Source organism: Phocoena phocoena, chromosome 7 (genome assembly GCF_963924675.1).
Source record: "Phocoena phocoena chromosome 7, mPhoPho1.1, whole genome shotgun sequence".
Lineage (NCBI taxonomy): Eukaryota > Metazoa > Chordata > Mammalia > Artiodactyla > Phocoenidae > Phocoena > Phocoena phocoena.
In genome coordinates, this window is record NC_089225.1 from 8,486,810 (window position 1) to 8,511,657 (window position 24,848).

General features: G+C 39.9%; 1 protein-coding gene across 2 annotated transcripts in view; it reads right to left on the reverse strand.

Annotated features, from left to right (window-relative positions):
* Positions 1–24,848, reverse strand: part of CNTNAP5 (contactin associated protein family member 5) — an 881,675-nt gene that overhangs the window by 240,989 nt on the left and 615,838 nt on the right. For both annotated transcript variants that reach the window (XM_065881152.1, XM_065881151.1), the window contains exon 13: positions 12,108–12,308. In XM_065881152.1, the coding sequence (XP_065737224.1) occupies positions 12,108–12,308 (201 nt within the window). The remainder of the gene's footprint in view (positions 1–12,107; positions 12,309–24,848) is intronic.

A 24,848-nucleotide genomic window follows, 5' to 3' on the forward strand; every position in this document is an offset into this window, starting at 1 on the left:
TTCCAAAGAGAGAAAAGTGGAGAGTCACACACATTTTCAGGCTGAACTGGAATTGACTATTCAGTGGCTGGCAGGACATCAGAGTGAAAGAACCTACACTAGGTTGGAAAGACTTGGGTTTGACTCCTGATTCTGCCATGCATTTGCTGTGTTTCCTTAAGCTAGTTGACTGTTCATCCAAAAATCTGAAGAAGATATAGTAATTTTAGACACATCTGTACACTTACTCCCTTAAAAGAGTGAATCAAATTTACCTCCCTTTGAACGAGGACTAGCCTGAGTGACTGTCTTCTAATATTTAGAAAGCTGCAAAAGTAATACTGCTTGACTTCCAATGCTAGGGAATAAAATGCAATATAGCTTTTGCCTGGCTTATTCTGTTTCTTGGGATGTTGGTCCCCGAAACCTACCCACCATATTATAAGAAAGTCACGTTGTCACATGGAAAGACCACATATCCAACTGAGCTCCCAGCCCACAGTCAGCACTGACTGAGCCCCAGGCCCAGGTGATGTGAAGTGGGGCAGAGAAGCTCACATCCTGCTGGACCCTGCCCCAGCTTCAGACTTATGGGCAAAATTAATGGGAGAAAATATTTGCAAATGATGGGACCGACAAGAAATTAATTTCCAAAATATACAAAAGCTCATAGAACTCAATATCAAATAAAAAAACAACACAATCAAAAAAATAGGCAGGGCTTCCCTGGTGGCGCAGTGGTTGAGAGTCCGCCTGCTGATGCAGGGGACATGGGTTCGTGCCCTGGTCCGGGAAGATCCCACATGCCGCGGAGTGGCTGGGCCCGTGAGCCATGGCCGCTGGGCCTGTGCGTCCGGAGCCTGTGCTCTGCAACGGGAGAGGCCACAACAGTGAGAAGCCCGCATACCGCAAAACAAAAAATAATAATAAATAAATAATAGGCAGAGGATCTAAATAGATATTTCTCCAAAGAAGACATACAGATGGCCAACATGCACGTGAAAAAACGCTCGATATCACTAATGATTAGAAAAAATGCAAATCAGAACTACAATGAGCTATCACCTCAAATCAGTCAGAATGACCATCATCAAAAAGTATACAAATAATAAATGCTGGAGAGGGTGTGGAGAGAAGGGAACCCTCTTGCACTGTTGGTGGGAATGTAAATTGGTGCAGCCACTGTAGAGAACAGTATGGAGGTTCCTTAAAAAACTAAAAGTAGGGCTTCCCTGGTGGTGCAGTGGTTGGGAGTCCGCCTGCCAATGCAGGGGACACAGGTTCGTGCCCCGGTCCGGGAGGATCCCACGTGCCGTGGAGTGGCTGGGCCCATGGGCCATGGCCGCTGGGCCTGTGCGTCCAGAGCCTGTGCTCCGCAACGGGAGAGGTCACAGCAGTGAGAGGCCCGTGTACCGCAAAAAACAAAACAAAACAAAACAAAAACTAAAAATAGAGTTACTATATGATCCAGCAATCCCACTCCTGTGCATATATCCAGAGAAAACTATAATTTGAAAAGATACATGCACCCCAATGTTCATGGCAGCACTATTTACAATAGCCTAGACATGGAAGCAACCTAAATGCCCATCGACAGAGGAAGGGATAAAGAAGATGTGGTACATATATACAATAGAATACTACTCAGCCATAAAAAAGAATGAAATATCGCCATTTGCAGCAACGTGGATGGATCTAGAGATTATCATACTAAGTGAAGTAAGCCAGATAAAGACAAATATCATATGATATTGCTTATATGTGGAATCTCAAAAAAAAGATACAAGTGAACTTATAAAACAGATATAGACCCACAGACATAGAATACAAACTTATGGTTACAAAAGGGGAAGGGAGAAAGGGATAAATTAGAAGTTTGGGATTAACATATACACATGACTATATATGAAATAGATAACCAACAAGGACCTACTACTGTATGGCACAGAGAACTATACTCAATACTCTGTAATAATCTATATGGGAAAGAATAATAGATACATGTATATACATAACTGAATCACTTTGCTGTACAATTTTTTAAAAATTACTACTGTTTTAAACCACGAAGTTTTATGCTGGCTTGTTACCTAACTGTTGATAACCAGAACAGAAGATGAACCTTTTCTTTGGATACCTGAATCCTTTTTTTAAAATTATTATCCTTTCCTCTTTGAGACCTATCTATGTTTTCTGTGAGGCTTTTTTTTTTTTTTTCAGAATGCAGATAGAAGTGAAAGCCAGAGAGACATGTATTTGAAACCGGTCTCTAGCACTTCGTAGCCATAGGACCTTGCATGAACCACCTAACTTCTTAGAGCTTCCCCTTCCATCGTTAAAAATGAAAATAATACAAACTTCATAAGGCCTTTGAGAGGATTAAGTGAAATAATGTTCGAAATGCCTGGCACACAGAAGGAGCTCCGTAGCCAAGAGCCAATATCACTGGCAGGAGTAGTGATACCAAGAGTATGCATTATAGGAACCTCGAGTTTCTTTATAGATTCCTGCTGTACACAAAGTAGAAATAGCTTTTTATTAAGGAGATTTCAAATACTTCCCTGGTATTTTGTCTTCCAGTTGTCACAGCATAGTTTTGTGGTTTTGATTCTATTGCTCCTGTGACAACCTGGTGAAGTGAAAAGACCGTGGACTTTTGGATCAGTTCCACCCACATATTTTGTGCCCACACGCGTGTATGTTGTGTGTACACATGCACACATGTGTGTTTGGTTTGTTTCTGTCATCCCTATTACAATCACATGGGCAGAAACACCGGTTTTTTTCACTGTTTAATTCCCACTGGCCAGAAAAGTATGTGGCACATAATGGATAATCAATAAATATTTCTTGAAAGAAAGAAAGTTTAATCAACTGTTAAATGATCTGGTTTGGTACAAATATTGAGGACAAAGAATTTTACGTTTAGTAAACTCCAGAGCACCTTGAAGTGCTTTTTCTTTTCTCTCAGTAATTTGCCTTTTCTGCATCACAATTCCTTACTTCGATTTCTAAACCTAAGTGTTAGTTTTGTACGCACTGGAAGTTGAATACTACAGATGGACATGAGGGTTTATACACCCAAGTGCATTTACAGATCTATTTGGACATACAAAGATTATATAATGAGTATATATACCATTACATAATATATATTATATAGCACACACTAAATAGTGTATAAATAATGCATGCATATTTTCATACATACTATAGTGTGTGTGTGTGTGTGTGTGTATATATATATATATATATATATATGGTCTAAACTATATACCACATATTATATATATGGCCAGTTAGCTGTATGCTCACTAAAATATCATTAATTGAGGGAAAAAAGAAAATTTGAGAATTTTAGAATACTTTAAGACAAGTAGGACTTTATTATGTTCAAAATCATTGGAACATAACTAGGTATAGAAATTGATTCCAGGTGGAAACCACTCACATGTTTGCATGAATAAATGCATAGGAGCCTGTTCCTGGCAGGGAAGTGGGAACTCTGATGTGCTATCAGGCACTCCATCATCAGGTCTGCTGAGGAACTTAAACAACCCTCACGACAACTTGTTTGCACGACTGATTTGCTTGGCAAATCCTTCCTGTTCAGAACCAAAGTAAATGTGAGCTCAGCCTGTCCATGGCTACTAGATTTCAAAGTAACGGGGTCTGAACTTCCAATGATTTCATGTGTATTAAGACGGACTTCTTACCTCTGCCTTAGTGAGCTCACAGATTTGGGAAGGGCATTCCCAAATACACCTTCACTACACAGAGTGGTAACTGTGAAAAGATACATACACCAGATACTTACATCCCCAACGAGCAAATCCAGTGAGGGATTCTAGGGATTCTAATCATGGAGATGATTAGAAGAGAAGGTGGGGGAAGGTAGGGCTCTCAATCTCCATTGTCCCCAGGACCTGGGCACTCAGCTTCCCCAGGTGGTCTCCTTCCTCTGCCCCTCTCAATATCTTCCTCCTTCCGGGGGGAGTTGTGGGTTACAGAGCAAATTGGCCATGTGATTAAAGCATCTTCTAGGCCCTGGCCTCAAGATTTTTGTTTTCTGTCCTCTGTTTCTGGAACTGGATTCTATTTCATTTTTTTTTAACTTTTTATTTTATATTGGGGGATAGTTGATTAGCAATGTTGTGTTAGCTTCAGGTGTGCAGCAAGGTGATTCAGTTATACATATGTATATATCTATTCCCCTTCAAACTCCTCTCCCATTTAGGCTGTTACACTACATTGAGCAGAGCTCCCTGTGCCACACAGTAGGCCCCCTTTGATGTGACTGACAAGGGATTAGTCTCCAAAATTTACAAACAGCTCATGAAGCTTAATATCATCAACACAAACAACCCAGTCAAAAAATGAGCAGAAGACCTAAATAGATATCTCTCCAAAGAAGACATACAGATGGCCAAGAGGCACATGAAAAGATGCTCAACATCACTAATTATTAGAGAAATGCAAATCAAAACTACATGGAGATATCACCTCACACCAGCCAGAATGGCTATCATCAAAAAAATCTATTTTATTTTATACGCTTATCACATGATACCTTCTGGGTCTGGCCTCAGGCAAAATTCCTATGGAGGTGCTGACCAGGAGAAAAGTCTTGGGAATAACCGGGGCAGCCTTTGTTCCTGGGAACAAGTGGCCACCTCCTCGCCCTGGGACAGGATACTTCTGAGCACTGGCAGGGTGAGAAATCCTGTCTCGGAAGCTGCTCTTTAGCACAGGGTCTCAGTCCTGCATCAAGCTCAGGGTAAGAAGCAGCAAGCAAATACAACTACAAAGATTTATGGGAATAAAGAAGACACTTTTCCCCTGGACCCCAAGGGCTTGGAATTGTGGTCCTTTGCAGAGTTTCTAGTATAAACCTTCAGTTAAAGAGATAGATGACACATTTCATTGGCTGGCACTTATCAGCAGCTCTGGGGAAGAATATCTGAGGAAACTGTCAGAAAATGACAGTGTCATGGTTCAGTCACTAACTAAATGAAAAAGACACAGTGGTGAACCAGGCCTGACCTAATCCTGCCCGTCTTCCCTCTCTTTCTGCTTCCGTTGCTGCTAGAAGAATGGAACCAGAGCCAGAGGCAAGAACAGACTGAAGCAGGCAGAAGGAGACTTTGGTGATGCTGTTTGGGATCCACAGGGCCACGTGGGCCACAGAAGCTGCAGCATGTGAGCGAGGACGCTGCCAACCTGTGAGGCTGCCGAGGAATTGTCCCCTTCAAAACACCTTGACAATCACACAGCTTAGCAGAGGTGGCTCTGGTGACTTGCCTCTCTCTCCATCTGCATTTTCTTACAAAACAAGGAAAATCATACAAACTGATGTGTTCCCTGATGAGCCCATTTCCTTTTAACTTTTGTTTTTTGCATGATGTATCGGAAATCATATCCTTGCTTTTTTTTCTTAATTTTTATTAGAGTATAATTGATTTACAACGTTGTGTTAGTTTCGGGTATGCAGCAACATGACTCAGTTATACATATACATATATGCCCTCTTTTTTAGATTCTTTCCCCATAGAGGCCAGAGTATTGAGTAGAGTTCCCTGTGCTGTACAGGAGGTCATTATTTTCCTTGCTTTGACCTCAGGCGGATCTGGGTATAAGAACCAGGTCTGCCCCTCCCCAGCCATGTGGCACTGATCAAGCATCTTATCCTCTCTGAGGTTCTGTTTCCTGAAATGCCAGATCGGATAACAACCCTTACTATGCAGAACTGCTGTTTGGATTAGAGACCATGCTTAAATACAGTTCCCCACAGACATCCTTAAATATTAGAAATGCTTAGTCATTGGTGGCCATTTGAACAGTTATTTATATTTCTTTCATTTTGCCTTCTTTTATTTCCTCCCTTTATAATCTATTGTGTATGGTACGGGGGAAAACCTATAGCAAGAAGGCATCCTTCACGTTCTCCTCTTATTGGTTTGAGTCCACGGTAGCCACAATTCGTAATATTTTATTGCTTCTACTAATCCTGGCTACCAGTAGTTTCCAATAAGCTATGGGATATTTTAATTAATAAAAAATATTTATAATTGTCTTTGATCCTCCTCTGCATTTATCAGATTGTCAAAGTTGAAATAAGGTGATAATACCTATTGCTGGGAGATGGGCACTCAAATCCCACAGTGATGTTTAGAGTAATAATTGGTATAACCTTGATACACTGAAGATGTCAATATGGCAAAAGTCTTAAAAATATGCACATGCTTTGCCCTGGTAATGGCACCCCAAGGAATTTATCCTAAGGATATAATCGGTTTTATACATAAAGATCTATGTGCAAAAATGTTCTTGCATCATGTGTAATAGTGAGAAAATGGAAACAATCTAAATGTCCAAAATAGATTTGTTAATCTTGTGTATCCATTTGGTACATCCATATAATGGAAGACTCTGTTCTTAAAAACATTACGGTATAAAGTCATATTTACTGACGTGGAAAGATATTTCTATACTGTGTGTGTGACGAATGCAGTTTGTAAAACAGTTTCACGGGGGGGGGGCCTTGGCTTCAGCAGGTAAGGGAGACCCTTACCCAACTCTTCCAGAGTGAAGGCAGGAAAGGAGAAGATGGTCTCTAGCCTCTCCTTTCTCTCTCTGGCCTTCCCCAGGGGGATGCAATTGCCTTAATAATTAGGGAAATTAGGAAAACATCTCTGCAAGTGTGTGCCTGTTATGGACAGAATATTTGTCCCTCAAAAATTCATGTGTTGGAATTCTAACCCCTCAGTGTGATGGTATCAAGAGGTGGGGACTTTGGAAGGTGATTAGGTCATGCCCTCCCACCCAAATGTGCTCAGGGAATTTATGACAGCTGAGTTAGAAAAACAGCATGTACTATTCACAATAGCTAACATATGGAAACAACCTAAATGTCCATTGACTGATGAATGGGTAAAGAAGATGTGGTACATATATACAATGGAATATTACTCAGCCATAAAAAAGGATGAAATAATGCCACTTGCAGCAACATGAATGGACCTAGAGATGATCATACTAAGTGAAGTAAGTCAGACACAGAAAGACAAATATAAAATGATATCACTTATATGTGGAATCTAAAAAAATGATACAAATGAACTTATTTATAAAACAGAAACAGACTCCCAGACAGAAAGCAAACTTATGGTTACCAAAGGGGAAGTAGAGGTTACCTTAGGAGTTTGGGATTAACAGATATACACTACTATATATAAAATAGATAACCAACAAGGACCTATAGTATTCAAACTACAGGTCCTATATAGCTATGTATAGTATAGCATAGGAAACTATATTCAATATTTTGTAATAACCTATAAGGGAAAAGAATATGAAAAAGAATATATATATATATATATATGTGTGTGTGTGTGTGTGTGTGTGTGTGTGTGTATATATATATATGTGTGTATATCTGAATCGCTTTGCTGTACACCTAAAACTAATATAACATTGTAAATCAACTATATTTCAATTTAAAAAAAGAACAATAGTTGTGAGAGTGGGCAACCTTGTCTTATTCCTGATCTTAAAGGAAATGGTTTTATTTTTTCACCACTGAGAAAGATGTTGGCTGTGGGTTTGTCATATATGGCCTTTATTATGGTGAGGTAGGTTCTCTCTATGCCTACCTTCTGGAGAGTTTTTATCATAAATGGGTGTTGAATTTTGTCAAAAGAATTTTCTGCATCTATTGAGATTATCATATGGTTTTTAGCCTTCAATTTGTTAATATGGTGTATTACATTGATTGATTTGTGTTTATTGAAGAATCCTTGCATTCCTCAGATAAACCCCACTTGATCATGGCGTATGATCCTTTTAATGGGCTGTTGGATTCTGTTTGCTAGTATTTTGTTGAGGATTTTTGCATCTATGTTCATCAGTGATATTGGCCTGTAGTTTTCTTTCTTTGTGACATCTTTGTCTGGTTTTGGTAACAGGGTGATGGTGGCCTCGTAGAATGAGTTTGCGAGTGTACCTCCCTCCTCTATATTTTGGAAGAGTTTGAAAAGAATAGGTGTCAGCTCTTCTCTAAATGTTTGATAGAATTCACCTGCGAAGCCAACTGGTCCTGGGCTTTTGTTTGTCGGAAGGTTTTTAATCAGAGTTTTAATTTCAGTGCTTGTGATTGGTCTGTTTATATTTTCTAATTCTTCCTGGTTCAGTCTCAGAAGGTTGTGCTTTGCTAAGAATTTGTCCATTTCTTCCAGATTGTCCATTTTATTGGCATATAGCTGCTTGTAGTAATCTCTCATGATCCTTTGTATTTCTGTAGTGTCAGCTCTTACTTCTTTTTCTTTTCTAATTCCTTTGATTTGAGTATTCTCCCTTTTTTTCTTGATGAGTTTGGCTAATGGTTTATTCAACATAGTTTTGGAAGTTTTAGCCACAGCAATCAGAGAAGAAAATGAAATAAAAGGAATCCAAATTGGAAAGAAGAAGTAAAACTGTCACTGTTTGCAGATGACATGATACTATACATAGAGAATCCTAAAGATGCTACCAGAAAACTACTAGAACTAATCAATGAATTTGGTTAAGTACCAGGATACAAAATTAATGCACAGAAATCTCTTGCATTCCTATACACTAATGATGAAAAAATCTGAGAGAGAAGTTAAGGAAACACTCCCATTTACCACTGCAACAAAAATAATAAAATATCTAGGAATAAACCTACCTCAGGAGACAAAAGACATGTATGCAGAAAACTATAAGGCACTGATGAAAGAAATTAAAGACGACACAACAGATGGAGAGATATACCATGTTCTTGGATTGGAAGAATCAACATTGTGAAAATGACTATACTACCCAAAGCAATCTACAGATCCACTGCAATCCCTATCATACTACCAATGGCATTTTTCACAGAAGTAGAACAAAAAATTTCACAATTTGCATGGAAACACAAAAGACCCCGAATAGCCAAAGCAATCTTGAGAAAGAAAAATGGAGCTTGAGGAATCAGGCTCCCTCAGTTCAGGCTATACTACAAAGCTACAGCAATCAAGACAGTATGATACTGGCACAAAATCAGAAATATAGATCAATGGAACAGAATAGAAAGCCCAGAGATAAACCCATGCACATATGGCCACCTTATCTTCGATAAAGGGGGCAAGAATATACAATGGAGAAAAGACAGCCTCTTCAATAAGTGGTGCTGGGAAAACTGGACAGCTACATGTAAAAGAATGAAATTAGAACACTCCCTAACACCATACTCAAAAATAACTCAAAATTGATTAAAGACCTAAATGTAAGGCCAGACACTATAAAACTCTTAGAGGAAAACATAGGCAAAACACTCTATGACATAAATCACAGCAAGATCCTTTTTGACCCACCTCCTAGAGAAATGGAAATAAAAACCAAAATAAACAAATGAGACCTAATGAAACTTAAAAGTTTTTGCACGGCAAAGGAAACTATAAACAAGGCGAAAAGACAACCCTCAGGATGGGAGAAAATATGTGTAAATGAAGCAACTGACAACGGATTAATCTCCAAAATATACAAGCAGCTCATGCAGCTAAATATCAAAAAAACAAACAACCCAATCCAAAAATGGGCAGAAGACCTAAATAGACGTTTCTCCAAAGAAGATATACATATTGCCAACAAACACATGAAAGGATGCTCAACATCACTAATCATTAGAGAAATGCAAATCAAAACTACAATGAGTTATCACCTCACACCAGTCAGAATGACCATCATCAAAAAATCTACAAACGATAAATGCTGGAGAGGGTGTGGAGAAAATGGAACCCTCTTGCACTGTTGGTGGGAATGTAAATTGATACAGCCACTATGGAGAACAGTATGGAGGTTCCCTCAAAAAACTAAAAATAGAACTACCATATGACCCAGCAATCCCACTACTGGGCATATACCCTGAGAAAACCATAATTCAAAAATAGTCATGTACCGCAATGTTCATTGCAGCACTATTTACAATGGCCAGGACATGGAAGCAACCTAAGTGTCCATTGACAGATGAATGGATAAAGAAGATGTGGCACATATATACAATGGAATATTACTCAGCCATAAAAAGAAACGAAATTGAGTTATTTGTAGTGAGGTGGATGGACCTAGAGTCTGCCATACAGAGTGAGGTCAGAAAGAGAAAAAGAAATACTGTATGCTAACACATATGGAATCTAAAAAATAAAAAATAAAAAGGTTCTAATGAACCTAGGGGCAGGACAGGAATAAAGATGCAGATGTAGTGAATGGATTTGAGGACATGGGGAGGGGGAAGGGTAAGCTGGGATGAAGTGACAGAGTGGCATGGACATATATACACTACCAAATATAAAATAGACAGCAAGTGGGGAGCAGCTGCATCGCACAGGGAGATCAGCTCGGTGCTTTGTGACCACCTAGAGGGGTGGGATAGGGAGGGTGGGAGGGAGACTCAAGAGGGAGGGGACATGGGGTTACATGTATACATATAGCTGATTCGCTTTGTTATGCAGCAGAAACTAACACAACACTGTAAAGCTATTATACGCCAATAAAGATTAAAAAAAAATCATACAAAGGCAACAGTAAAGCCAAACTGATATCACAGGATGTATATACTAAAGGAAATCCCATGGTCAGAATGAACATAATCCCATTTTCCCCAAAGTTCCACCAAGCCAAATGTTAGGAAACTAGAAGCAACGCAATCATAAGAGGTTAGGATGGTTTTGTGGACACAGACTCTGCAAAGAGTGCTGAGTCACACATGCAGGCTTGACAGCCAGGAGAGAGTGAAATCTGAGCACACACAAACACTGACTCTCTGAGGATACTGGTAAAAGGGACCCCAAGCAGGGCCTCTGAATCAGCCCTGCAAGCATTGCTGAGTCCAAGGACAGTACAGTCACTGATATTCACAATGATGATCCTGAGTCATCAAGAAAAGGTGACATTTCATGTTCAGAATTCTCTGTTTAAGAAGGCAAGGAAGCATGTGATCCATTTGAGAAAGATTTTCATTTCAAATAGTTAAAAATTCCTTAAAAACATTTTCGGTGCTTAAAGGGGTAAGTGGCAGTTATCTGGAAAATTCACTTATGTGGGACAATTCTTCCCTAAGGATTCCAGATGAGTGAGGCAGTGGGTGGGTTGTATTTAGTTAGGTTTCTAGCACTTCTGCTTGTTTGACATTTCATTGTCTAATTTCCTCAATCCTTTGAAAATTCCTCACTTTCAAGGATCATAAGTTCCTTGAGGCTAAAGATTCTGACACCCTTTCTTGGATATTCCACATCCTTGTGCTACTCAGCCATTTTTTCCCCCCATTTTTCTGCCATGAATGATGAACTGATATGCACAGAAATGACTGACTCCCAGGGCATGCATCAACTTTGACAAAGCCCTCCTGACGTTGTGCAAACCCTTCTGGGTTTTGGTAAGCAATCCTACAAGGTTTTTTTGCAACCCTTTATCAGCCATTCACGCTAAAAACTAACCGTAAGAGAACAAAAAAATATATAAATACAGTTCATATAATTTTTCCTAAAAGTAAACTTTATTTTAAAAGAAGAGTCATTTCCATTAAGGCCTGCACTTTTCAGGTAACGTGAGTACTGCAAACACACAGGATGTGGCCGCTTTCCCTGTTGACCTCCTTGCTTAATACTGCTCTGCTATGTTTCCTTTGCCCCAGACACAACTCATTGCTCTTTGGTGAGTGTGCTGAGATCTTTGGTGCTTTCTCGTCTGCCAGAAATACCATTTCCGCTTTCATACTTTCTACGTCTAACTCAAATGCTCTCTTCGAGTGCCACTGATCTCAAGAAACTTTCCATTCTCACCACGATTGCAAGATGGGTGTTGTCACTGCCCCTTTTTTGAAGATGGAGAGAAAATCTTGAGAGGCTACAGAACGCCCTCGAGGTCACACCCTGGGTATCAGAGCAAGGACGAGTCCATCAGGAGTCTCTCCTGGTGGCATTTCTCTCATTGCATAGGGAACCATTGTAGTTGCAGCCCCATTTTTGGCAACCCCCCGCCACGTATTCCAGGGTTTCAGGGCCCAACTGCCACACTGCGGTCATCCTGCATGGCCTTCGCAAAGGGGCCTGGGCAGGGGTGGTTCTTACCTGGCGTGTTGAGCAGGCGGGACCTCTTGCAGTGGTAGGCCACCTCCTGTTCACAGTGCTCCGAGCCGTCAATCACGGCCTCCAGCTGCTCCAAGCTGCCTCCGTAGTCCAGGGTCATGGAGTAGGGCTTCTCAGCGTTGGCACCTCGCACATGGGTCAGCTCCGTGTTGTTGTGCTGCACCAATGTCCAGATCTTGTCCTCTGCCCAGAAAACACAACCAAGGAAGGTCAAAATAGGATCATGCTTATAGACCTCCAAAAGGCTGGAAAAAAAAAAAAGACAATCACGCTTGCAGTGTGATGGATGGTGGCTGGATGTGCATCAACTAACAGCCACTCGAGCACTCTACTCATGCAAAGAATTTGGCCGGAGAATTTTTGTTTCTCCCAGAGTTCTACCCAGAGTTAATGTGAGGGTTAATTATCTTAAGAGCTAAATTTGTGAAGTCGGTACTCCACAGCCTCTAGGCTAAGCATTTAATGTCCATTATCTCATTTAAAATGGACACGATCTATGCAAAGCCATGGAACAAGAACAGAAAGAAACACAAATAGGTAGACAACAGGTAGAACAAGAATAAAGGAAATGAATTCATCTGTTGTGGGAAAGGACAATTTGGATGGGGAAGAACTTAGACGTTGAGAAATTAGATACTCTTGTCACCAGAAGTAGAATATAACTAAATATCCTTGAAGGTATTTATCCTGGCGATCACATACACACAAAAACATAGATCACTGACAAGCTGTTGAATGTGCAAAATGTTGGTAATTAAATGAACAAAAATTAAATGTTAAATGTTCAAAATATTAGCTACATAAATAAATAAAATAAAATTGGCATTGTCTAAATCAGAAGGGAGTCGATCCTGCCACATCAAAACTGAGGGAAAAGTGAATAAGGAAAATTAAGCAGTTTTCCTAAGATTACATAGTTAATGTCTAAGAAAGAATTGGAACCCAGGATGTCTGACTCCAACGCCCCTACATCCAGATATTGACACACACACTTCCTCACAAGAGAAAAACTAGCATAGCTCATTGTCTCAGAGAATCATAAGTACCACGTTGAAAATAAGACCTATACACAGAAAGTATCTGTGAAATATACATCATAACAAGGATGAGATTGTGTAATAGACACTGAACATGCAAGGCACTTAACTGCAGTTCGTTAATATTTATTCACCATGCTACTCCTACTTGCCAAAAATATTTTAACAGGTTTACATTAAAACAACATGCAGAGATGAGGCCCTGTGGGTCAGGGATGGAGAACATATTTTACCTATTATAGGTAAGAATGGAAGGCAAAGAAAGGAGATGAATTTCAGTTTTAGAGCCTGAGAGATCTGACTTGAAACCTATTCTACTAACAACAAGCTTGGACAAGTCACTTCACTTTTCTGGGGCTCAGTTTAATCATCAGTTTAAAAAAAAGAAGTCACAAGGCACGATCAGACATTCTGGAATAATAGACTGAAACATTTACGGCAATTGGACATAGAATTGAATTCTGAACATGCTTACGGATAAAGAGAAAGAGGAAATAGGAAGACTTGAGAAGATTCTGTCATCTGAGAATCTTGCCCACATAATAACGTCATCACTCTTCATAGATGTGCAGAGCTGAAAAAGAACCTTGCCCAGAAGTCACATGGTTTCCTTCCTCTCTCACCCACTTAGTTTTACAAATGAGGAAACCAAGGTCTAGGAAGTAGAGGAAGGACCCAAGGCATATCTGTTAGACAAGAATGGTGAGCACATATACTGCCTGTAACCACTATTTCTAACTAGTACTACTTAGAAGCAGGGTCATGGCTGTTGGCCATGAGAATGAGAAGAAAGAGAAGGAGAAGAAGCAGAAAAAAACTGGCAACCAGGATCCCCAGTATTAATATGTTCTCTACCCTAACTCTGTATATGACTTGGGATAAATAACTTCATTGCCCTGTACTTCAGTTTTAATATGTTAGAAAGAGGAGGAAGAGAAAGTTTGCTCTCAATTCTCTCTAAAGTATTTTCCCAATTCCTAAAAATGGAAATGTTTCTTGCAGCATAAAATTGAACTCTGCTCAAACATTCTGATTCATCTTAACACTATTTCCTAAAACCAGCCCCCTGATAACCCACATGTCTCCAATGTTTAATCGAGACAAAATTACATTTTCCATAAAGTCTATAAAAAAATCAGAATGAAGGTTTTTGGATTTTGACTTTGAAATCAAAAATAAAACATGATTCATATTGGTAAAAATAATAATGTTACATAAATAATTAACTGGAAACTCCAAAAATGTTGGTGCCAATATTGACAAATGTCAATAAAATAACCAATGAAAGTAATTGCTCAATCATGCAATACTGTAGAGGGAGAAATAAAAACTGCTGATTTTGAAATGTCCACGGTGCTCAGAAGAAATGGAAATCTAACCTCTAATCATAGATGTTATACTACTGTTTCATACTAGGAAATTTTATGTACATCGTCTCCAGTACTGATAATAATCATAGATAACAGTATAAATATAGATACTGGATATAAATATAGATATAAATGTAAGAAGGGGAGAGAAAGTAAACTTGTCCCCAGTCTCAATTCATCCAATCTTTCTGATTCCCAAAGTGGTCCACATAGCATCATTAAATCATATAAATGTGGATTTCCTTCCAAATGTACACTGATTTTTCATATCTATATATGCATCCATTGATCATACATTCATTATCAATTTTCTTATTTGTTCACTCATTAGCTCATTTTTCCAAAACCATATTCTATCTTTGGCAAGATGGAAAAGGAAGCCATGCCTGAGAGACAGTCTTTTATCTTAAAGCCGCAAATATTGCGAACACCACGTTCTAGCCCTGAGAGTGAACTGGTTTTAATAGTTCAACTCTTGGTCCTTTTTGATACATGCAATATACAGAAGATACAAAGGAACTACTAAGATCTCCAAAGGGTCCCCACAGTTCACTTAACAGACATCACAAGCACAGTCTGAGCGACAGGAAGAGAGACGATTACTCGAAACCTAGGGTCCGTTAGCTGGCTTTCATTTCAAAGATGCCCTTTGTCCTCTCAGTATTTTCCTCCTGGGAGAGAGCAACATAAAGGCTAAAAACAACGAGACAATTGGATATTATTTTTTCTCACTTTCTATTTTTCCCCCCACTTCCTGGGTAGCAATGCAGATTAAGCCCTGAACCCCGACAAAACATGAAAGGCCAGGGGTCAGTGCTGCTCAGGAGAGGCAGCTTTGATGGCTGATGTTCCTGACACTTGGAATTGGATGGGGACAGGTGAGGTGGTCTTAGCTAGGGAAGGTCTAGGTGAAGGATTTTCAAACAAGTAAGATTCATTTTGAATAGTCTTTTAGGTGGATGGAGGGAGATCCATTCATGGACCTATATATACTTTAAATAAAATTGGACCCATGAGCTAAATGTTCAAGATGTACATTTGGTCAGTGCACAGTGGAGATTAGTGGACACAGCTTGGATTCTGGAGCCAGAAGATCTGGATTTGTGTGCCAGCTCTACACTTCCTGGTTAAGCATCCTTGGTCAAATGATTACTTCTCTAAAGTTCAGTTTCCTCATCAGTAATACTTAAAAAAAAAAAAAACAGCAATGATGCCAACTGTAGAAGGTGGTTGTAAAGATTCAAGTGAAGGGATTAGTGTGAGAAGCTCCTTTATTAACTAAATAATGACATTCAACAGAAGTCTGTGTGTACCGCTTAGATAAAAGTATATAACATCTCTAACTCAAGGAGCTCACAGATATCAGATGCTGATATTAACAACAGCATCAAAAAGAAGTCTTGACTGGTCTCTTAGAGTTCTCATGGTCGCTTGTATTAACACGGTTCTTTCCCTGACCAGAGAGTAAGACCAACAAACACCTAAAGGGGGCAAAAGGGAGGCACTATGAGCCTTGCCTTCTCTCTGCAGACCCATGGGGAAAACACATTCAAAAGACCCAGAAGAGGAAATGCTTCCCTCTGGCAGTTCTGTGAACTTGGAGTCCCACACGAGGAAACCAGCAGAGGTTTCCCTGTAACTCAAGTCGGTCCATTTTTATGCAGAGACTGCGGAGTAAATCGTCTAAATGCTATGATTGGCAGAGCATCATAAAGTCCTCCAGGCTCCATACACCCTCCTTGGCTGACCTGCCTCTATTACCTGCCCTCCACCACAGGACATCCACCCTAAGTTCTAGTCTCTAGAGATGCATCTAGGGCTCAAGGTACCGTGAGACTTCTGGCTTTAGAAACTAGCCCATATGATGGGCATCTATGTTCTGCTCCAGCAGTAAGACTTTGGACAAGTTATATACATCTCTGAAGTTTCCTCATTGGTAAATGGGATATTTATATTAATCTTTCCATCCATGATGATATTATACTGATTCGGTATCTTGCTTTACATGGACACATAACTTGTTGTCTGGCATGCAAAAAAGTAAAGAATCTTTATGTTCGAATTTTTCGATGACATTAAAATGAGGAAGGGGACTTCATTCCTTAGAGGGTTGGGGGTGGGAAACTCATCTGGCAAATGAGGCTAGCTAGAGGTCTGGACTGCAGTTTCTTGTAACATAGCTGCCGCTGTATATAATAAATGATTATCATCTTGTCCAATTATCTTTTCACTCTGAAATAGACTCATGTGTCTCTATATTTATTTTCATCCCTTGCATTTCTGCAGATGTCTAAAACAGAATTTGTCGTTTAGTCCTCATAGACCCAGAAACCTAGAAAATCATCGCCCTTGATACCACGGTTTGCTACCCAGTTCATTTTCTATTCTTTCTTCTACTGTATTCAGTCCTATGATGAAAAACAGAGCCCCATCTTTCTAACTTGCTTAAAGGAATACATGCACTGAGTTACCCAAGACAAATTCTTTGCTTAAGAGAGGATTGCATTTGAAGAGTTTTTGAACTGGCAGAAACCTATTCAATTCACTAAGGATCTTAGTTATTCTAAAATTAGTTACTATGTATTTAAAATATTTGTTTTTTTTTAAATCAAATAGATGGTTTGCAAATAGTTTCTCTCATTCCCTAGATTGCTTTTTAATTTTGTTGACTATTTCTTTTCCTGTGCAGAAGCTTTTTAGTCTGATGTAGTCTCACTTGCTGATTTTTTTCTTTTGTTGCTTGGGCTTTTGCTGTCATAGTCAAAAAATCTTTGCCAAGACCAATGTCAAAGGGACTTCTTCCTTATGTTTTCTTCTAGGTTTTTATGCTATTAGGTCTTCTGTTGAAGCCTTTAATCCTTTTCAAGTTAATTTTTGAGTAGTATAAGATAGGGGTCCAATTTCATTCTGCATGGGCTTGTTCATTTTCCCAACACCGTTTATTGAAGAGACTGTCCTTTACCCATTGAGTATATTTGGCTCCCTTGTCAAATATCAATCGATCGTTTAATGAGGGTTTATTTCTGGGCTCTCTGTTCTGTTCTACTGGTATATGTGGCTATTTTTGTGCCAATACCATACTGTTTTACTTACTATAGCTTTGAGAAAATGGAGAGATGTTAATTAAGGGTACAAACTTGTGATTAGCAAATAAATAAGTTCTAGATATCGAATGCACAGCATAATGATTATAGTCAACAGCACTGTATTATAAACTTCAAAGTTGCTAAGAGACTAGATCTTAACCGTTCCCACCAGAAAAAATAAAAGATAATTATGTGACATAATAGAGGTGTTAGCTAATGCTACCACGATAATCATATTGTAATATATAAATGTATCAAATCAACACATTGTACATCTTAAACTTACACAAAGTTGTATGCCAATTATATCTCATTAAAAAATAAAAATAAAATATTTGCTTTTTAAAAGCAGCATTCAGCCCAATGCACTTGCCTGAGCATAAATGATGCCATAACACAAATCCATACAAGGTATCATGCCACCTTTAAGCATAAAGGAATTACAGGCCATAGGCCATCAAATAGCATGTGTTATAAAGGTCCAAGGCTTCATTTCAAAGATATGACAATGGGTTGTTATGAAGACTAGTAAAGCATTTCCCGTGTTGCTTTGTGAATTTAGCTTTCAAGTCTATCTCCTTACAAAGCTGAGATCTCCCAGGATGTGAAATGTATCACTCATTCTATGTATACTGTGTGATAGTCCCCGGGGTACATACACAGGAGGATAGTGCACTGCCTAACTTCTTCAAAAGTTTACCATCATTTGGGGGAAAACGTGGTATGCATGAGAATGACAGATGTCTCATGCTGTTGTAAGTACTCTTGAGATTACAAGTAAGTGGGGTTGCCCAGAGTTCTGTTGGTGGCAGGGTTGGGGCTGGCGATAGACTATACACTGTTTTCCTTGAGAATGGACTGGTCAACAGAGGTCATTCATCCTTAGACCATCAGCACCTTGGCTAGCATTGAACGCCATGTAAGACTTCAGGAGATCTTCATCAAGAGGAGGCTAATCACCAGCATGTATTATGTAACGGTTCACATGTAAAAGAACTTTCAAGTGATATGATCAAAATACACGCAGTCAGCAACATCATCAAGAGAAAAGCAAAAGAGGTTTCACAAAGAGTCAGCAGAGTAGTAATGGCAGGATATTCCAGAATATTCTATTTCCTTATCCCTGCTGTGAAATCTTTCCCCGTTGTCACCCCAGGAAAGCCCTCTAGGAACCTTCGTCCTGGAGCTCTAGGTGATCCGCCTGGTCCCTCTCGCTCTCATTTCAGAAACTGTAAATTGTTTACATACAGAGACACCATTTAACTCTCTTATTTTGGCTCTCGTTCTATCCGATTGGTATTATCATTGTGATGATCATTATTATTATTAATAATAGTCATTACAGATGCTATAAGCTCTTCTATCTGTCACCATGGAGATCACCACTCAGAAGAAAGAACAAGCAGGAGGAGAGTGGAAAAAGAGAGAGAGAGAGACAAGAGATAACTCTAATAAAACCTCATTCTATACACATATCTGCCACTTCGCAGAGGCAGAAAAGAAACCTTCAATTTTTCTCTCACAATGCTTGGAAGGAAGTCTACAGATTGTCAATACCCAGTTTAATTGAACTTAAATCACTGTGGGGAGCTGCTTACACTCCTTTGAAAAGTGTGCCAATTCACTTATACTCCTATTGTAATAAAGCAAGTCTACAGAAAGGTCCCTGGGGTCACTTCTTGTATAGTTATCTATGTTGACAAAGTGAATTTTCTATGCCAAGGGTAAAGACAGCTTAAATAATCCTCAAAGCACTGTCTCTGCCACTCATTTACCATCCATGCCATCTCTTGTCATTTTGCATTGAGAGTTATTTAACTATTCATATGTTTGTCCCTCATCTCCCCATTTAAATCTTCGGCAATGGCCGCTGAGTAAATAGTGGCTTAGAAAGGGCTTCCATAGCCAGTAGAGGCAGATGTGATGGAGGGAAGCAAGGGCTTTGGGATCAACGGATCTGACTGCCAGCTCTGCCATTGACCACATTCCTGACCCCAGCAGAGACAGGGAACCTCCCCGAGCCTCAGTCTCCGCTTCTGTAAACTGGAGATACTCCACTGAGCAGTGATGCTGTAAGTGCTTAATCAAACGCACAGCGCTGAGCTGAACTCAGAGGCTGGCTCAGGGTACCCGACTAGAAATCAGAGTTGAACTGCTGCAAGCCTTTTTTTTTTTTTTTTTTTTTTTTTTTTTTTTGCGGTATGTGGGCCTCTCACTGTTGTGGCCTCTCCCGTTGCGGAGCACAGGCTCCGGATGCGCAGGCTCAGCGGCCATGGCTCACGGGCCCAGCCGCTCCAGGGCACGTGGGATCTTCCCGGACCGGGGCACGAACCCGTGTCCCCTGCATCGGCAGGCGGACTCTCAACCACTGCGCCACCAGGGAAGCCCTGCAAGCCCTTTTGAGGAAGTGATTCGGGAGGAGCGGACGCATCACTTCATTTCGGGAAACAGTTCTTGGAACCTCTGCTGAGGGGATCCGTGCCCCCTTCTCCTCAACCTTTAAAGGGAAAGAAGACAAGAGGTGGAAAGCAGTTTTCAACTTCTTTAAAAGCCTTCAGAATTCCCGCAGGAGCTGTTTCCCCTCCCTTGTGGATCAGCCCAGCTGCCTAGGCGAGCATCCTCCTTGCCTGCTAAAACCACTTGCAGACGTGGCTGCTTTTGGTGTCTGGGCTTCTGCGGCTGTTAGGGGAAGGTAGCATTACCGGTTTAAGACTCCTGGTAGGGCCACCGTGCACGTTGCATTAGCTGGAAGCAGGAACCGCAGCCCCCGGGGTGCTGGAGGGGTAGGGGGTTGCGGGGAGCCCCTTTCAGCCCCTGCCGCTCCTTCACCAGCCCGCCTGGACCACACACCTGACGACTTCCAGACAACATACTTGACCGTGATTTGTTCTACTACTTCGCTCGAGCCTTTACTTTTTATGTACCTTTTTGGGGGGTTTTCTTTTCCCTTGCTTTACAATTAGTGGCATGATCAAAGAGACCTGGGAAATCTGTTTTATGATCTTGGTGGGGGTGATGTGTGGTCTTGAATAGATTTCATGAGCATTGCATGGTGCTTTGTTTCTGATTTGCTGGTTTATTCAAGGAAAACTTAACGGAAAGTCTAGTGTGTGCAGAGCACGATGTTAGGGACTGAGTAGGTTGTGGGATGAGGGGTACCAGGCTGAATGCCACCCCGGACCTTGAGCGTAAGGTGTTCACAGCTTCTGGGAAAGAAGGTTCTGGGAAAGAAGCTCCATGGAAGCTGAAAGCTTGCAGCAGCAAATATGTGGCCAAGGGGAGCCTGTGCCCACCTCCCAGGCAGGGGAAGGGCGGGACAAGGTGGGGTGGGGGGGTGGAAGGGGGCTGCACATCCAAGTCACCTGATGGGAAGAGGAAGAGGCTTTTTTGAGACATTTTTTAGAGGCTTTTAGGAGCATCTTTGTGGCAGGCACTGTTTCGGTGCATTCTGAGGAAAACTCTGGGCACTGACACAGACATGAATTCACTCCCTCCATCTGTCAGTTACTAGCAGAGTGATGCTGGAATTCTCTCCAACCTCTCTGAACCTCTGTTTTCTCAAAATGCAAATGAGAAATAATCTCTACCTCACACTTTATCACGAGGATTAGATGAGATTGACTCTAAGACAATATATATAACCCAGTACCTGGACCACAAGTACACAGTAAATAGTAGTCCCCATCCTTCCTTTAGTAAGAGCTAAGGTAGCCAAGATGGAACTCATAGAGTAGTGGGCTGACTGCAAAGTGCTTGCCTTGGTCCTAAGAAGGGTCACCCAGCACTTATGTCACCTCTCAACAGGTAACAAAAGAAGACAAGCCTTCTGAAATGGAAGAGTCTACTTACTCTGCTTCCATGGATCTTAGATTCTGGCTCTGGAGGTGACTGACAAAAAGAAAGCTCAAAGAGGAACATGGAATTATTTACCTTTCTTTCAGCTGACATCCCTGCTCTGGACTTCGTCACACTATCAATTTTATTGTCAGAGTGCCAGCATCATCTCTGGTGGGAAGTCTTTTCTAACTCCTCCAGCATCCTGTGTTTGGCTCTCTCAAGCGCTATTACTCCAACTTGTTTACTCAGACCCCCAGCTAAACTGTAAGCTATACAAGGGAAGAGAATGTCTCGTTAAGTCTTTGTATGCCTAGCACCTGGCCCACAGTAGGCATTCACTTTCCACTGAACTAAACCTTCAACAGACTATCAAGATTTTTACTGGCTTCAGTGACAGCTCTTAAAATCAACAGGAAAGTGATACATGATAGGAAACGATGTTTCAATGCATACTTGAAATTCTGCTGTGCAGCCCAGAATATCTATTACAAGTAGCAGAATTTTGGAAAAAAGGTAAATTATCTATCAATAGATGTTTGATTGGACACAGTATAGTTAACTGACACAGTGAAATACTATGTAGTCATAATAAAGACCACATAAGATTTCTGTAAACCAATCTAGAATGATTTCCAGGATAGATGGAATGATTTCCAGGAATTAAGGTGCAAAAGACTACGCTACATGTTGTGCAAGAACAAGGGAAAAAGGGATACACAGAGGAAGGATACACTAAATGATTATCGAGAGGAGATGGGTAAGAACAGAGTGAAAGCAATATAAGTGAGAACAAGACATCCCTGCTCAACCACTGTAAATATATTTGACTTCTGTAACATTAAAATGTTTTCTATATTTAAAACATAAAATTAAATCAAAAGGATGAAAAAAGGCAAACCCTAAAACTGAATATTAAGCAGATACAAAAAAACCCTGTCTATATATTAGATAAAATAAACCCAAGGGAGAAAAAAACATAATTCAAGTAACTTTTTTAATACTCTCTTCTGTCTAGCTATACATCCTGAGGATATAGTCTAAGAACAAAATTTTAAATTCAAGTAAATCTTAAACTTTACCTTGTTATTAGTAGTGCTATTGCTGATGTGATTCTGAAACTATTGGTGTATATTACAGCATAGAATAAATTAGAAAATATATTGATGCTGGGATAATTTCTCAGTGTGAGAGAAGAGAAATATATATGGAAGATAGAATGACGAGAAAAGATCTAATGGTGCTGGATTTGCACTAAAGATAAATGTATCAACTCATAATTTAAACATACACACACACATTTTTTAGCTCTGTCCACAAAAAAGGCTGAGAAGCAATAAATAAACCTAACACCTAGATCTTAACTTTCAAATACCATTTGCTACAAAAAGGAACTAGGCTTCTTTGGGGAAATAGCTGAGTCTGGGTCTAGGCAGGGAAAGTTCAAGGTAACGTCTTGGAGCATCTTGTGATAGAAATCATGGAAGTGCTCCAAGATTAATGGGGTCATGCAAGAAAGACATAGGAACAGAATTAAAGGAACCATTACTAGCTAATTTGGGGACAATTTGAACATCTAATAAATATAATGTAATAGTAACAATGTTTTAAAGTGAAATAATTTATGAGCCTCTACTGATACAAGGGTAAATGGAGGCAAGGTGAGAAACAAAAAGCTCTGTAGACAAAAACAGCTATAAATGCAGAAGGGATAATATAATTAGAAAAACGACATTTTACAAACTCCAGTGTCATGACTTACACAGGTCAGGACCATTAACACATGGATGGAGAACAGGATACTCACATAATGTCTGCATAGAGCTCCACAGATAACTGATTGTAAATCACCTTCACAATGCAGAGATCTGGTGGAGCTGCTTTAGTCAAATGATGGAGCAGAGGAAGCCAGTCATGGCACAAACTGACATCATGTGCCTTCTGATGGGAGACACCCCCCATGAGGCTTTCTGCCAAAGTATTCTAACAATGAAGAAAGAACCAGGAAAAAAACAAAATGTGGAACATTTTACTTCTTAAATTTATTTTTTATTGACCTATACTTGATTTACAATGACGTGTTAGTTTCTGCTATACAGCAAAGTGATCATATACATATTTATATTATTTTTCATATTCTTTTCCATTATGGTTTATCACAGGATATTGAATAGAGCTCCCCGTGCTATTCAGTAGGTCCTTGTTGTTTAGCCAGTCTATATATACTAGTTTGCATCTGCTAATCCCAAACTCCCAATCCACCCCTCCCTCACCCTGCTCCCCCTGGGAACATTTTACTTAACAACTGGCTTGTATTCTTCAAAAACTTAATGCCTGTTATGAAAAGCAAACAAAACAAGATGGGTTAGGGGGCGGGCCCTTCTAGTTAAAAGAGACTAAAGGGACAGGACGATTAAATCCCACCTATGGACATTGCTTGAGATCCAAATAAAAATAGAAAAACAGACACTGCTATACAAGACACTGTAGGAACAAGATGGATTATATACCAGATAACATTCATTGAAGTGATGTTTATTTTCTTCTTATGGTTTTATTTTTGTGCTTATATAGCATAGTGTCTATTGTCGGGAGATGCAAGTGAAGTCTTCATGTTTAAATTATCACTATGTCCACAACTTGCTTTCAAATAGTTCAGAAAAAGAAAAAAAAAAAAAACATTTTATATGAGGATGAAGGAAGGACAGGAAGGGGGCGGATGAGAGTAGCACAACTGTGTGCAAATGGGGCAAAAATTTAATATTTGGAGAGTTTAGGTGAAAAGCCTATGGATGCTCATTTTACTATTCTTTCAACTTTTCTGTAGGTTTGGATATTTCAGAATAAAATCTTTGGGGAAATAAGATAGTGCTTGACACAGTGCTTCACATGTAGAAAAGGCTCAAAACTATCCTACTCTGTCCCAGCAAACTCGTGTGCATGTGCCCTTACACACACACACACACACACACACACACACACACACACACACACACACACAGCTAAGGACCAAAGCAAAAACTATTATCAAATTCAACCATTCACACCATGGTAGCCCATCTATATTCAAATGGAAGTATCGGTTATTGCTGTTGAATTAATTTGCAGGGGTGCTTTGAAGGCACCCGGTGTTATATATTCCTAAAATTTATTAGTTATTATTTTCATCACTGTATCCCCAGAAACACCAAGAAAACAGTGTCAAGGTTTCTGGTAACAGAGTGATGAAAATAATTAAGGCTAACACATATTGGGTATATAATGCCAGGAATTTTTTTCTTATAGTTTACAACGATTAACTCATGTAAACCACCGCGACAACCTCATACATAGGTTCTGTTATTAATGGCAAAGGAGGAAGCTAAGGAACAAGGAGCCCAAGTAACTCCCTAGATC